This window comes from Mobula hypostoma, chromosome 2 (assembly GCF_963921235.1).
Source record: "Mobula hypostoma chromosome 2, sMobHyp1.1, whole genome shotgun sequence".
In the NCBI taxonomy this organism is placed as follows: domain Eukaryota; kingdom Metazoa; phylum Chordata; class Chondrichthyes; order Myliobatiformes; family Myliobatidae; genus Mobula; species Mobula hypostoma.
The window spans coordinates 239816709-239833140 of record NC_086098.1 but is presented as its reverse complement, the minus strand read 5'-3'; the positions used below and the strand labels follow the sequence as shown (position 1 = coordinate 239833140).

Here is a 16432-nt window from a genome sequence, read left to right as displayed (position 1 = left end):
GCAGAGCCCATGGACAACCATTACGGAGGAGCTGATTTTTCTCACCTTCATACACTGGTGCAATCTGTCAGCAAGGTACTTGGGGGTGTCCTGGATGCTGTGCACTATGTGAGGGAGGCAAGAAAGTGAGAGGGAGTTAGTCCCAACGTTGCAATCCCCGTCCCCAACTCCAGCTCTCTAAAGAATGTTCTGGACTTTGCTGAACTCTGCTGAGTATGTTGGGGGCGACTCTAACCAGGAGTCAGCCTCAGAAAGAGGACACGATGGATTGTGGCCATTCTGGAAGCACTGGTGGGATAGAATCAGAATGAAAAATCATCCCCAAGGGGCAGAATGGCCTGCAAACCCTATAACCTCAGACACGTCTGATCCACGAGTGGGTGCCCACCACTGCCTCCCTGGATGGGGGAGACCCAGGGCGTGTGACATGAAGGGAAAGGCCTCTACTAAACTCCAGCCTCCCCATGGAGCTGGCCATTTGTCAGAATGAGAATCAGGCTGAACATCAAATTATTATGTGCAATCTATAAAAAAAAACTAAAATTACAATAAGAAATATAAATATATAAATAAATAAGTAGAGCTAAAATAGTCAGGCTGTGTTCGTGGGCAGTTCCGAAATCTGTCGGCAGAGGGGAAGTTTGCTGAGTGTGACCAGGAACCTGGGAGAAGATTCGGAAGGTTTCGTTTTTGGGATGGCGTGGAGAGGTGTTGGCTCAGACGGCTGCTAGGATGACTGCGGTATCAAACTTGCCTGGCCAGACAAGCCTCAGGAGATGGTGGGACACTGGGGGATGATTCTCAGTCAGAGAGTGGGAGGAGAAGGAAACGGAATACGTCAGTGGAAGGTGGGGGGAAACCACAGCACCCAGAGGAAACCCACGCAGTCACAGGGAGAGCGTAGAAACTCCTTACAGACAGCGGCAGGAAATGAACCCTGATCTTAGAGCTGGGGCTGTAAAGTGCTGCCAAGGGGAAGAGATGATTTAACACCATCACTCCGACCACAATCAGTGCTGTTAATCAACCTCAGGGACTGCTCCACTCTCTCGACACCCATGACTGTGTGGCTAGGTATAGTTCAAATGCACAGGATCGAAGTAAGCTGCAGAAAGTTGTAAATGGTTTTCAGCGCCATCATTGTACTAGCCTCCGTAGGATCCAAGATATCTTCAAGGAGCGATGTCCATCATTGAGAACCCCCACCACCCAGGACATGCCCTCTTCTCATTGCTACCATCAGGTGGAGGGACAGGAGCCTGAAGGCACACACTCAATGATTCAGGAACAGCTTCTTCCCCTCTGCTATCCAATTCCTAAATGGACATTGAACACTACCTCACTTTTTTAATGAATATTATCTCTGTTTTTGCACTACTTATTTAACTATTTAATGTACATATATACTTAGTGTAATCCCTGTTTTTCTATCTTCATCACGTATTACGTTGTACGGCTGCTGCAAAGGTAACAAATTTCACGACGTACACTGGTGATACTAAACATGTTTCTGATTCTGAGGTTCAGGAATTTACAAAACGTGGATGACAGAATAAAGAGAACCACGCTACTGCAGGTAAGAGGGAAAAGAAATACAGACAAGAGGTTTCACAAGTGGTGCTGAGCCAAACGACAAAGGCGGCCTCACCTAGAGCAAGGAATCCCTTCTCGTCATCGCCCTTCATCTGCTTTTTGATCGTTTCTGTGATGTCCTGGGAGCTGTAGACTTTGTAGAGTTTAAACACTGCAAGGAACACAGAGGGAAGAGGGTCAACATCTACCACACAAGACACCACTGGCGGCCGGGGCCCCAGAACTTGTCTGGTAATTGTCACTCCGTTTCTCTCGGCCCCTCGATGTCTGACAGCATCACGGAGCGGAGGAGCACAGATCAGGGGTCAGCCAGGCAAAACCACCTGATTCATGAGGTCTTACGGTGCAGAAACAGAACACTGGGGTCAACTGGTCCATGCCAGCCGAGGTGTCCATCTGTGCCTAACCACATTTGGCCCATCTCCCTACAAGCTTTTCCTATCCATTTACCTGCCTAAAGACGATAAATACCTCGAACACTTCCTCTGGCTGCTCCTTCCGCATACATACCACCATGTGTGGGGGATAAGCTCCCTCCCTTTAAAGCTTTTCCCTCTAACCTCTAACCCATTTAACCCATCCCCTCTGGTTTTAGACCCCCCCCACCCAAGTAAAAAAAATGTCACTATCCACCCTATGTCCCTCATGATTTTATAAACCTGCGTCACACCACCCTCAACCTCCTTGGTGGCCTCTGTTGGTCAGGGTTGACGATTGATATTGCATTCTAGCTGCCAGTGTTGAAATGCGAGGCAGGATAGTACAATATGGAGAGCAAGCTGCTGTCCATGCAACAGGCTCCCCCTCTCCGGGCAGCTGATGAACAGCAGAGACCGATACAGTTTGGTACCAGCGGCATCACAGGAGGTGCCAGTCAGCGTTGAATTCAACGTAGGATCGCCTTAGGGGCTCCAGCTCCAGATTTTCCCTCAGGGTTTACTGCCGAAGCCTCCCCCATGAGTGGGTGGAGCCACAAGGCGGTGGAGGTTTGAGATCAGAGTTTTCCTGCTGCTAGATGAGCTGCTGACAGCTGATGAGCTCAGTCTGCCCAGGACCTCAGCCTCCCCCACTCCAGGGAAAACCATCCCAGCCTATCCAGTCACTCTGATAACTCAAAACCTCCAAGTCCTAGCAATATCCCTGTGGATCTTTTCGGAACCCTTCAGCCCTGACTTTGTCCTGCTGTTCCTCTAGAAATATTCTTCTTTTCTTTATCAATATTTTTATTAATTATTTAAAAAGTACATATATACAAATAAGAGGAGAATTATCTCAGATATCCATATCGATAACAATACATATAAAAGGTAAAATAAACATTATCAAGATCATATATAGTATTAATCTAATAATATATAATAAAAAATAAGATAATCAATTCTCTTATCATTTCATAAAAAGAAAAAAAAAGATAAAGAAACTTTTATAGTTTTTTATATATATTAAAAAAACCCTACTATTCTCTATAAACAAAAATAAAAAGTAAAAAAAAAAGGGAAAAAAGGGGACTGGGCAGCCCATACTGAGAGTAAAAGCAAAAAAAAGAGAAACTTTCTGATCAAATCCAAAGTTTCGAGAAAGTAACTGGAAGGGAAATAAATCAAACCATATGAAAGTATTGAATAAAAAAGTTACCAGGTTTCTTCAAATTTAAAGGATGTATCAAATGTCCGACTTATTATTTTCTCTAAACTCAGACAGGACATAATGGAGGGGTAAGGAAGGAACGTCGACTCAGACCATGAGAGGCCTGCATCGGGCATTTTCATGCCTTACAAGGCGCAGATTGGAAGTCTGTGTGGGGCGCCACTCCTTGCACAGACACTAGAGCAATGTGTGATTAAGTGTCTTGCTCAAGGACACAAACACGCTGCCACAGCTTAGGCTCGAACTAGCGACCTTCAGATCACTAGACGAACGCCTTAACCGCTTGGCCATGTGCTCAACAGCAACATAATGGAGGAAAGCCAATAAAAAACAGTAGGTGGATTAAAATCCTTCCATTCAAGCAAAATGGCTCTCCTCGCTCATAAAGTTGTAAAAGCTATCATCCGTTGAGCGGAAACAGGAAAGAGATGTTCAATGTGGGGATTCACTTGGTATGCACCAACTCGCAATGTTTCTGCCGCTTGAATTCCAGCACCAAAGTTGGGGATCTCAGGAGCTGAGGAAGTGGCTCTACCCGTGTGCTGCCCTGCCCTGCCATGACCGGAGATATTCTCAGTTCACACCTCCCCACAGTTGGTGTGATCTCTCACCGGTACCCTCAACCCTGCTGAGTTCTGTGGTGCTGAACCTCCCCACCCCCCCCCACACGCGCACGCACACACACACACACACACGCACACACACACACACACACACACACACACACACACACACATATAGTCTCCTCTCAACATCTCTCCTGCTCCAACCCTTAATCAATATCTCCAAGTTGTTAACCCGCGAAGGGATTGTCTTAGAGAGTTACATCAGGCCATTCAGACCATTGTGTCTATGCAACCACCCATTAAGCAATGACTGTAATTCACAGACAATTGGCCAGAAGTGATTGGGTATCACCCTATCACTCTTCACCACCCCTCCCGCAGCATAACCTTCTCTCCTCACCGCCCCTCCCGCAGAGCAGCACTCCCTCCTCACCACCCAAAGGAGGAAGGGCCAGGGTACCTCGGTTCAGATGTTTTTGGCTTCTCTCGGTGAGGATGGGGATCCAGCCATTGAAATCAGGCTTCTTCTGGATGGCGATCGTATGCAGGGCCTTGGATGGGGGGTAGAACAAGGAGTCAGGAGTCTCAAAATACCCTGGCCATCATCCCCAATACCCTCCTGTCCAGCAAAACATCAGAGCTCCCTTTCTCTAGCACCCTCCCAAACCATCTGCCAGGTTCCTCTCCCAGCGTGGATGCTCCTGCAGTCTGGTCTTCATAGCAGGCTGTGAGTGCACAGCAAGATCCCATGAGGGACAGATCTCTGTTCCAGGATACTTTGCTGGCGGGGGGGGGGTAAACATTCCCAACCCCTCACCAGCTCAATAGTGGACCAGGGTTACTTTACGTCTGCTCCCTGCTCACTGCAAAATGTGGCAAACAAGAATGTAGTTTCCGCTCCGAAACGCGCCCCCCCCCTTACCCTGGCGTCCTCTTCGATCAATTCGTGGTTGATGATGTTGGAGTTGTCTTCCCTCTGCCCCTGGAACAGGACAATAAGACCGGTTAGTACCGACGGACATCCTGTCACCTTGCCGAAATCTCAGACCAAAACACCCCGGACTCATCCCCAGCCGGTCTGCACAGTGGCGCAATGGGTAAACGGGTTTGAGCCTGACCTCTGACGCCATCTGTGTCTGAGTGAGTGTGCAAGTAAGGGAAGGGTTTAAGGATGGGGTGGATAGCAGGTGAGAAAAGGGACTATCTGGACACTGTACCTAAGAAAAGATGTGCTGGCATTGGAGAGGGTCCAGAGGAGGTTCATGAGAATGACCCTGGGAATGAAAAGGTTAACGTATGGGGCGAATTGATGACTCTGGGCCTGAACTCGCTGGAGTTTAGAAGATTAGTGGGTGGGGGGTGGAATCTCACTGAAACCTATCGAATATTGAAAGACCTAGACAGCGGATGTTTCCGAGAGTGGGCAAGTCCAGGACCAGAGGGCACAGCCTCAGAACAGAAGGACTTCCATTTAGAACAGAGATGGGGAGGAAATTCTTTAGCCAGAGAGTAGTGAATATGTGGAATTCATTGCCACTGGCAGCGCTGGAGGGCAAGACAAATCAGACTGGAAGATATAGGAGCAGAATTAGGCTATTTTTCCCATGGTGTCTGCTCCACCATTTCATCAGCCTGAGCCATTTTCCTCTCGGCTCCGGTATCCTGCTTTCCCCGTATCCGCTCATGCCCTGACCATCAAGAATATAACAACCTCTACCTTAAATATACATAAAGAATTCCACAGATTCACCACCCTCTGGCTACAGAAATTCCTCCTCATCTCCGTTCTAAAAGGACATCCCTCTATTCTGAGGCTGTGTCCTCTGGTCCTAGACTCTGCGGAAGTAGGAAACATCTTCTCTACATCCACTCTTTCGAGGCCTTTCAACATTCGATTGGTTTCAAAGAGGTCACCCCTCATTCTAAATTCCAGTGAGTACAGGCCCAGAGCCATCAAATACTCTTCATAAGACTCACTTTCAATCCCAGGATCATTTTTGTGAACCTCCTTTGAACCATTTCCAGTGTCAGCACAACCTTTCTTTGACAGGGGGCCCAAAATTGCTCACAGTATTCCAAGTAAGGCCTCACCAGTGCCTTATAAAGCCTCAACATTACATCCTTGCTTTTATATTCTAGTCCTCTCAAAATGAATGTTAACATTGCTGTCGTCCCTTTGCACCTCAGTTTGTTAAGAAGCCTCATGTGTGGCGCCTTGTCAAAGGTCTTCTGAAAATCCAAGTACACATCAACTGACACACACAAAATGCTGGTGGAACGCAGCAGGTCAGACAGCATCTCTAGGAAGAAGCACAGTCAACGTTTCGGGCCAAGACCCTTCGTCAGGACTAACTGAAAAAAGAGCCAGTAACTGATTCTCCTTTGTCTATTCTGCTTGTTATTTCCTCAAAAAATTCCAACAGATTGTCAGGCATGATTTTCCCTTGAGGAAACTATGCTGACTACAGCCTCCAAGTACCCTGAGACCTCATTCTTAATAATCGATTTTCACATCTTCCCTCCCACTGAGGTCAGACTAACTGGCCTGTAGTTTCCTTTCTTCTGCCTCTCTCCCTTCTTGAAGAATAGAATGACATTTGCAATTTTCCAGTCTTCTGGAACCATTCCAGAATCTAGTGATTCTTGAAAGATCCTTACTAATACCTCCACAATCTCTTCTGCCACCTCTTTCAGAACCCTGGGGTGTAGTCCATCTGTTCCAGGTGACTTATCCACCTTCAGACCTTCCAGTTTCCCAAGCATCTTCTCCTTAGTAATAGCAACGACACTCACTTCTGCCCCCTGACACTCTCGAACTTCTGGCATACTGCTAGTGTCTTCCACAGTGAAGACATTGGGTGTATTTTATTTTTAATTTATTGAGATACAAAGTAGGTAGGCCCTTCCAGCCCTTTGAGCCGCACCACCCAGCGTCCCCTGATTTAACCCTAGCCTAATCACAGGACAATTTATAATGACCGATTAGCCCACCAACCAGTGCATCTTTGCACTGTGGGAGTCACCGGAGCTCCCGCAGGAAACCCACGCGGTCACCGGGAGAACATACAATCTCCTTACAGGCAGCAGGGGGAATTGAACCTGGGTCGCCTGTACTGTAAAGTGTTGTGCTGACCGTGAGGTTGATAGATTCTTGACTGGTCTAGGCATCAGGGGTTACGAGAGAGGACAGGTGAATAGGGTTGAGAGGGATAATAAATCAGTCTTGATGGAATGGTCCTTGATAGAACCACGCTGGCTTTGGCATATTTCATCATGGAGAAGATGCTTCCTGTAGTGGGGGAAGTCTAGGACCAGAGGGCACAGCTCAGAATCGGGGGATGTCTCTTTAGAACAGAGATGAGGAGGAATTTCTTTAGCCAGAGAGTGGTGAATCTGGGGATTTCAATGCCACAGGCAGCTGTGGAGGCCAAGTCATTGAGTATGTTTAAAGTGGAGATTTACGTCAACTGTACCATTTCCTAGAGATGCTGCCTGGCCTGCTGTGTTCACCAGCAACTTTGATGTGTGTTGCTTAAAGTGGAGGTTGATAGGTTCTTGATTAGTAACTTAGTAAAAGTTACAAGGAGAAGGCAGGAGAATGGCGATGAAGAAGAGGCAGAAACAGACGTCTGAACTAATGGCCTGTTTCTGCTGAGAAAGAACTGTTATGCCATAAAGGTAGCATTCCCCCAAAACAATGACTCCCCAATTCACACAGCCCTCTTACTGAAATATGCCCACAAACGACCAGGGTTAAATAACTTGGCCCCACCATGGGTGATATTGGGTCGGAAAACCCGAAGCTTGATAGAGGGGAAAGGGGAGAGGAATTCCGGAGTTCGGGATCAGGGAGCCATAGGCTCGGAGCACTGGGGATCTGGCGAGGAATTGGGACAACTGGGGGGTTGGAGCATGGGGGGACACTGGGTAAATATCAGCTTCGTTAGTCACGTGCACATGGTAACATACAGTGCAATGTGCTGTTTGCATCAACAACCAACACAGTCCGGGGTCACACAGTCATCCACAGGCCCAAGACTTACCTTCAACAGGTTGAGGAGCAGGGCCTGGAACTTCCCGTTCGCATCACCCTTGATGTCCTGTTCCAGGGTCTTCTGATAGTCTGCATGAATCAATCAACCTGTGATTATGTTACTGGTGCCACAGCCCAGGGAAAGAGCTTCAAACCTCAGTCCTACTTTGGGGGACTTCAACATGGACTTAAAGATATTGGTAGGTGTCGTTGTCAAAGGTACCAAGATCCAATGAAAATATTTCATTCTGTGCATCATCCAAACAGATATACAGTGCCTATCAAAATTATTCACCCCCCCCTTTAAGTTTTCATGTTTTACAACACTGAATCATAGTGGATTTAATTTGGCTTGTTTTGTCACTGATCAACAGGAAGAGACTCTTTTGTGTCAAAGTGAAGACAAATCTTTACAAAGTGATCTAAATTAATTACAAATATAAAGCACAAAATTGCATAAGTATTCACCCCCTGCAAGTCAGTATTTAGTAGATGTATCTTTAGCAGCAATTACAGCTTTGAGTCTGTGTGGATAGGTCTCTATCACCTTTGCACATCTGGACACTGCAATTTTTCCCCATTCTTATTTACAAAACTGCTCAAGTTCTGTCAGGTTGCACGGGGATTGTGAGTCAACAGTCCTTTTCAAGTCCAGCCACAAATTCTCAATTGGATTGAGATCTGGACTCTGACTTGGCCACTCCAGGACATTAACTTTGTTGTTTTTAAGCATTCCTGTGTAGCTTTGACTTTATGCTTGGGGACATCGTGTTGCTGGAAAACAAATCTTCTCCCAAGTCACAGTTCTCTTGCAGACTGCATCAGATTTTCCTCCAGGATTTCCCTGTATTTTGCTGCAATCATTTTACCCTCTAACTTCACAAGCCTTCCAGGGCCTGCTGCAGTGAAGCATCCCCTCAGCATGATGCAGCTACCACTGTGCTTCACCGTAGGGATTATGTGTTTTTGATGATGTGCGGTGTTTGACTTACACCAAACATAGTGTTTAGTCTGATGGCCAAAAAGCTCAATTTTGGTTTCATCAGACCATAGAACCTTCTTCCAGCTGACTTCAGAGTCTCCCACGTCTCTTCTGACAAACTCTAGCTGAGATTTCATGAGAGTTTTTTTCAACAGTAGCTTTCCCTTTGCCACTCTCCCATAAAGCTGTGACTGGTGAAGTACCTGGGCAACAGTTGTGTGCGTAGTCTCTCCCATCTCAGCCACTGAAGCTCGTAACTCCTCCAGAGTTGTCATAGGTCTCTCGGTGGCCTCCCTCACTAGTCCCCTTCTTGCACGGTCACTCAGTTTCTGAGGACGGCCTGCTCTAGGCAGATTTACAGCTGCGCCATATCCTTTCCATTTCTTGATGATTGACTCCAAGGGATATTCAGCGACTTGGAAATTTTCTTGTATCCATCTCCTGAACTATGCTTTTCAATAACCTTTTTGCAGAGTTACCTGGGGTGTTCTTTTGTCTTCATGGTGTAGTTTTTTCCAGGATACTGACTCACCAGCAGATAGACTTCAGGCTACAGGTGTATTTTTACGACAGTCAATAGAAACACCTTGACTGCACACAGGTGATCTCCATTTAACTAATTACATGATTTATAAAACTAATTGGCTGCACCAGTGGTGACATGTGTGTCATATTAAACGGGAATATGAAACTCTCTCTCTCTCCACCTGTCTCACTCTTCCCATCTGTCCCGCCCCATCCCGTCCCTCTCCCCGTCTGGCCCACCCAGTCCCGTCCCTCTCCCCGTCTGTCCCGCCTGGTCCTGTCCCTCTCCCCGTCTGTCTCGCCCAGTCCCGTCCCTCTCCCCGTCTGTCCCGCCCAGTCCCGTCCCTCTCCCCGTCTGTCCCGCCCGGTCCGGTCCCTCTCCCCGTCTGTCCCTCCCAGTCCCGTCCCTCTCCCCGTCTGTCCTGCCCCGTCCCGTCCCTCTCACTGTCTGTGCTGCCCCGTCCCGTCCCTCTCACTGTCTGTGCTGCCCCGTCCCGTCCCTCTCCCCGTCTGTCCCTCCCGGTCCCATCCCTCTCCCCGTCTGTCCCGCCTGGTCCGTCCTTCTCCCCGTCTGTCCCTCCCGGCCCGTCCCTCTCCCCGTCTGTCCCGCCCAGCCCCGCCCCTCTCCCCGTCTGTCCCTCCCGGCCCGTCCCTCTCCCCGTCTGTCCCTCCCGGCCCTGTCCCTCTCCCCGTATGTGCCGCCCCGTCCCGTCCCTCTCCCCGTCTGTCCGGACTGGTCCAGGTACTCTCCCAGTTTGTCTCACCCGGTCCCGTCCCTCTCCCCGTCTGTCCCGCCCAGTCTCGCCCCTCTCCCCGTCTGTCCCTCCCGGCCCATCCCTCTCCCCGTCTGTCCTTCCCGGTCCTGTCTCTCCCGGCCCATCCCTCTCCCCGTCTGTCCCTCCCGGCCCGTCCCTCTCCCCGTCTGTTCCGCCCAGTCCCGTCCCTCTCCCCGTCTGTCCCGCCCGGTCCCGTCCCTCTCCCCGTCTGTCCCGCCCGGTCCGTCCCTCTCCCCGTCTGTCTCACCCGGTCCCACCCCTCTCCCCGTCTGTCCCTCCTGGCCCTGTCCCTCTCACCGTCTGTGCTGCCCCGTCCCGCCCCTCTCCCCGTCTGTCCCTCCCGGCCCTGTCCCTGTCACTCTCTCACCTGTCCATGTCCCCCCCTCCCCGTCTGCACAAACCTCGCTGGTAAGCTGCCGCGATCAGCTGCAGTTCTCCTTTGGACCGGATGCTGAGGATTTCGATCAGAGAGTCTTCGTCTGTCCCCAAACCCTGCCAGAAATGGCACACAGGTCAGTCTGAGCTGATGTAGCCTAACACCACACAGTTCACAGTTTATCATCATTCAACCGCCAAACAGAACAATGTTCCTCCGGACCAAGTGCACAACACGGTGGGGGCACATGGTAGTGTCGCGGTTGATGGAAATTAAAACGATTGAAAGAACCGCCCCCATCCCACAGACAACACAAAGAACTCCTGTTCGTATGGAGAGTGGGGAGGGGGAATGGGAAAGAAGGCCGGGCGGGGGAAGAAATGGTTGGCACCATTAGTTTGACAAATGGAGGAGCAGAGAGAACCAGGGTCCGTTCGGAAGACAGTGGGTGTGTGAGAGAGCTGGTGCTCCTGGAGGAGAAGCTTTCTCAGCCACAGCTCACCTTCATTGCTTCTTTAAGCCCCTGTGCATCACGGTCCTCTGGTACCATGAGCAGACAGACAACAACATTCTCGAGGTTACCAGACAGCTTCTTCTTCAGTGAGGCCTCCAGGTCCTGCAGGAAGGACACAGAACATACCTCCTTACCAAGTCCCCTACTTTCTCCATCCCAGTCCTCCAATTAAGCAAGGCCACAGGCTCATGGAGTCATTCAGCATGGAAACAGGCCTTTAGCTGGCCAAGATTCCCACCCATCCAGGAACATCCCATCGAAATCCTTCCTAGTCCTGAACCTATCCAAGTCCCTTTTGAATGCATTGGTTTTAAAATTCACACCCTTGTTAGTAAATCGCATTTACATAGCTCCCTATACCTTCAACCCTCCCAGATCTTTACCCTTATCAAATTCCAGCCCACCACACCTACCCCATCATCCTCTGATTACAAGCAGCCTGGGAGCCCAGGGATCCCTGTTCTAACCATTAACTCACAGCTCCTGAGACCCAGGTTCGAGCCCGACCTCCGCCACTGTGTCCTGTGTGAGTGTTTTAGTGTTCTCTCAGACCCTGTGGGAGACCGGTGCAGGAATTGCATGGGCCTTAGCAGAGATATTTAAAACATCCTTATCCACAGGTGAGGTGCCGGAGGTTTGGAGGATAGCTAATGCTGTTCCGTTGTTTAAGAAAGGCTCCAAGAATAAACCAGGGAATTATAGGCTGGTGGGTCTGACATCAGTAGTGGGAAAGTTATCGGAAGGTATCCTAAGGGACTGGATATAGGAGTATTTGGATAGACAGGGACTGATTAGCAATAGTCAGCATGGCTTTGTGTATGGTGGGACTACCAGCTGGAAAAAGTCTGAAAAATGGCAGATGGAATTTAATGCTGATGAGTGTGAGGTATTGCACTTTGGGAAGACTAACCAGAGTAGGATTGCACAGTGAACGGTCGGGCAATGGGGAGTGCGGTAGAACAAAGGAATCCAGATCCATAAGTCCTTGAAAGTGGTGTCACGGGTAGATAAGGTCGTAAAGAAAGCTTTTGGCACACTGGCCTTCATAAATCATTGTATGAGTGCAGGAGCTGGGCTGTCCGGTTGAAATTGTATAAGACAGGAGTCCCCAACCTTTTTTGCACTGCGGACCGGTTTCATGTTGACAATATTCTTGCGGACCAGCTGACCCGGGGGTGGGGGGGCGCGTGGGTAGGGTTGCCAACGGACAAGAGTAGCAGTCAAATATGTTGGGTTTACCCCCAGAAAGACTACAATGACCATGAAGCCTTGCGCGGGCACCAGTGCGCATGCGTGCACGTGCCAATTATTTTGCTACAAATCGTTTTTGGCGATTCTGTTCGGGGGTGGGGGTGTTAATCGCGACCGGAATATAGGTGATAAGTGGCTAATACACTCAATTTTGTTTCTAAAAGGGTTTATCTAACAAATTTAATATTAAACACACAGCACATATTTTCCTTGCATGAATACAGTGATGTCAATTATCAGGGGAGGACAGGGGAGCTTGAAGTAAGTGTTGAACGAATTTCCAGTAGAAGTGGTAGAGGCAGGTTCGATATTATCATTTAAAGAAAAATTGGATAGATATATGGACAGGAAAAGAATGGAGGGTTATGGGCTGAGTGCAGGTCGGCGGGACTAGGCGAGAGTAGCGTTCGGCACGGACTAGAAGGGCCGAAATGGCCTGTTTCCATGCTGTAATTGTTATAGGGTTATATAGGTCAATAGCATCACAACATTTTAAGTAATGTTTGGATATTGAACACACAGTGCATATTTTCCCCGTATAAACATATAAAATCATTGCAACGCACCAATATCACTGGATCAGTGGGAGCCCTGGGCTTGTTTCCCTGCAACAAGACGGTGCTATCGAGGGGTGATGGGGGACAGCGATACTCGAAGGAGGTTCCTTATGTCCAGTCTATTCCACAATTTAGTTTTCGTTGCATTCATCACAGAGATATGTTAGAAATGGAAGCAACGTTTTCAGTGCTTTCATGGCTATCTCAGGATATATAGCCTTGACTTTGATCCAGAATGCCGGCAGAGATGTTATGTCAAACATACTTTGCAGCCCGTCATCATTTGCAAGGTCGAGGAGTTGATCTTCTTCCCACGCTGACATGGATGACACGCGGATAATAACTTCGCATGCGTAATGGCTCAACAGTGCGTGACAGGGAATGAGGAAAGGTGCAGCTGACTCCTATCGCTAAATCATATCGTTTCCTCGCAGCCCGGTAGCACATGCTCTGCGGCCTGGTACCGGTCCGCGGCCCAGTGGTTGGGGACCACTGGTATAAGACATTGGTGAGGCCTAACTTGGAATATTGTTTACAGTTTTGGTCACTTACCTTCAGGAAAGATGTGAATAAGGTTGGAAGAGTGCAGAGAAAATTTACAAGGACTTGAGGACCTGAATTACAGGGAAAGTTTGAATAGGGTCGGACTTCATTCCCTGGATTTCAACACTTAGAAGAAGTTTGGGTAGGTACATGGATGGGAAGGGTTTGGAGGGCTATGGTCCAGGTGCAGGTCGATGGGACAAGGCAGATTGGTATGGACTAGATGGGCCAAAGAGCCTGTTTCTGTGCTGTCTTGTTCTGTATGTTGTGTGTGGGTGTATGTATATATGTTGTCTGTGTCTGTGGGTGTGCATATGTCTGTGTGGGGCTGTGGACATATCTGTGTGTGTGTGAAAGCGAGTGTGCACCCATCTGTGAGTGTAGCCACCAATCCCTGCTCCACAGACTCACCACATTGTACTGTTTATAGAAAGCTTTCATGATGAGTTGCCTTTGGTCCCACGAGCGGTTGGAGAGGATTTTGACAATGGTAGCTTCATCAACTCCTGAGGGGTGGAAAGAGAGTGCAGAGTGAGGTGGGTTATCAGCAGAGGATGTGCAAGGAGGGGCGGCGATGAGGGAGTGTCACACTGAGGGAGGGAGTGCTGTGCTGCAGGAGGGGCAGTGAGGAGGAAGTACAGTGTGGTGGCAATTTACTTCAGATCTGCAGCATCTGCAGGTGTTTCTATGCCTTTCCCTCCCTGAACTGAAGCTGGGAAGGAGCAGTGGGCGCAGTTCTTCACTCCACCACTGAGCGGCGATACCGAGCGGCTGCTCTGTTCCAGGACCTGCTAGAAAGAGGGAAGGGAGGAGGGTTCCTGGGAAGGGAGGAGGGGGTTGACTGAGTGATCAGTACCTTTCACATCCATTGCCTGCTTCAGAGCCTTCGCATCGTCTTCAGCGAAGAAGTTGACATAAGGTTTCAGGGTGGCCAGACCTCCCCAGTTCATTGGCTTCAAAGGAAAGGAGGAACAGTGAGCATCGGTGAGACCCGGAGGGACATTAGCAAGCAGAGAGACAGAATTCACGTGTAGAATGCAAGTCCCAAGTCCCCAGTGGGGGTTACAGGCTGGAATCTAATCAGAGGGTTAAGGAGGTTTATATATAGAATAACAGATCTCCAGGAGTGGGCTACAAGCTGGGATCTAATCCAGGCGGTTCGGAGGTTTATATATAGATAACAGATCCTCTGGGAGTGGGTTACAGGCTGGGATCTAATCAGGGGGTTCAGGAGGTTTATATATAGAATAACAGATCTCCAGGGGTGGGCTACAAGCTGGGATCTAATCCAGGCGTTTGGGAGGTTTATATATAGAATTACAGATTCCTGAGAGTCGGTCACAGGCAGGGATCTAATTCAGGGGTTCAGAGGGTTTATATATAGATAACAGATCCTCTGGGAGTGGGTTACAGGCTGGGATTTAATCAGGGGATTCAGGAGGTTTATATATTGAATGATAGCTCTCCAGGGAGTGGGTTATGGGTTGGTATCTAACCCAGGGGTCTGGGGCTTTATAGGGATTGTGGGGGGGGTGGGTTATATATAGACTAACAGTTCTATAGAGTGGGTGACGGTCTGGTTGGGGGATTGAGTTGGAAGGTAATGCTGCAGCTCGACAAAACCCTGGTTCAACCACACGGAGTATTGTGTTCAGTTCTGGGACAATTATTACAGGAAGGATGCGGAAGCTGTGGAGAGGGTGCAGTGGAGATTTACCAGGATACTGTCTGGATTGGAGACCATGTCCATTGAGGAAAGGCTGAGAGAACTAGGGTGTTTCTCTTTTACAGTGTGAAAATGGCTCTCATGGAAATTACTTAACAAACAGAGCACAGTCATCCCATCACACACACCCGGGGTCACACAGAGTGAAACTCTCTCTACGCCGTCCCATCACACACTCCCGGGGTCACACAGAGTGAAGCTCCCTCTACACCGTCCCATCACACACTCCCGGGGTCACACAGAGTGAAGCTCCCTCTACACTGTCCCATCATACACTCCCAGGCCACACAGAGTGAAGCTCCCTCTACACTGTCCCATCATACACTCCCAGGGCCAGGCACAGAGCGAAGCTCCCTCTACACCGTCCCATCACACACTCCCGGGGTCAGACACAGAGTGAAGTTCCCTCTACACTGTCCCGTCACACACTCCCGGGGTCAGACACAGAGTGAATCTCCCTCCACACCGTCCCATCACACATTCCTGGGGCCAGACACAGAGTGAAGCTCCCTCCACACCATCTCATCACACACTCCCGGGGTCAGACACAGACTGAAGCTCCCTCTACACTGTCCCGTCACACACTCCCGGGATCAGACACAGAGTGAATCTCCCTCTACACCGTCCCATCACACACTCCCAGGGTCAGACACAGAGTGAAGCTCCCTCTACACTGTCCCATCACACACTCCCGGGGTCAGACACAGAGTGAAACTCCCTCTACATCAGGGGATCCCAACCTGTAGTCCACAGAACCCTTGTTTAATGGTATTGGCACTTGGCATAAAAACGGTTGGCACCCTCTCCTCTACACCATCTCCGACTCAGTGACGTACTCTCACACACTTCACAGCTCTGACCTCTGGATAGACAGACGGAACAGAGAAACACACAAATATCCCCGTAGTCACGTGTCTAGCCTTTTACCAACTCTTCGGCGTTCCGACCGTTTGAAACCAGCACTGCGAGGCCAGGAGAGGGGAGCTTACCCGATCCACCTGAACGATCTGACTCAGAATCTCGTTTACGAGCACCATCCTTCCGGGAGACTGCAGGGAGAACAGAGAGGGTTTTACCCAGTGCAAGTGTGTACCTCGAATCAGAGAGTCACCTTCCTGTCTCATTCACATCCCAGTCAACGTGGGGTCCTCGCGGCTCAGCACCTTCTGTCTGTCTGTATCTTGTTTTACGGTGGTTGGCATCCAGCTTAATGGTGCATTACCGCCACCCTCTGCTCCAGAATGTGCACTAGACATACATTCTAAATCCCTTCACCCAATCACACACACACACACAAACCTACACTTCACCATCTTTGACCATCCTAGTATCCTATTCCTGTT

The 16432-nt window shown here is 49.3% G+C and overlaps 1 protein-coding gene across 1 annotated transcript in view; it reads right to left on the bottom strand.

Moving 5' to 3' along the window:
• The window catches only part of LOC134342981 (annexin A2-like), a 39442-nt gene that overhangs the window by 5322 nt on the left and 17688 nt on the right, over nucleotides 1-16432 (bottom strand). Inside the window, exons 2-11 of the mRNA XM_063041744.1 lie at nucleotides 16079-16138; nucleotides 14220-14316; nucleotides 13775-13869; nucleotides 11001-11114; nucleotides 10524-10614; nucleotides 7850-7929; nucleotides 4729-4788; nucleotides 4267-4357; nucleotides 1649-1744; nucleotides 46-104 (exon numbers count right to left, since the gene is read on the bottom strand). Coding sequence (XP_062897814.1) covers nucleotides 46-104; nucleotides 1649-1744; nucleotides 4267-4357; nucleotides 4729-4788; nucleotides 7850-7929; nucleotides 10524-10614; nucleotides 11001-11114; nucleotides 13775-13869; nucleotides 14220-14316; nucleotides 16079-16126 — 831 coding nt within the window. The 5' untranslated portion in view covers nucleotides 16127-16138. The remainder of the gene's footprint in view (nucleotides 1-45; nucleotides 105-1648; nucleotides 1745-4266; nucleotides 4358-4728; nucleotides 4789-7849; nucleotides 7930-10523; nucleotides 10615-11000; nucleotides 11115-13774; nucleotides 13870-14219; nucleotides 14317-16078; nucleotides 16139-16432) is intronic.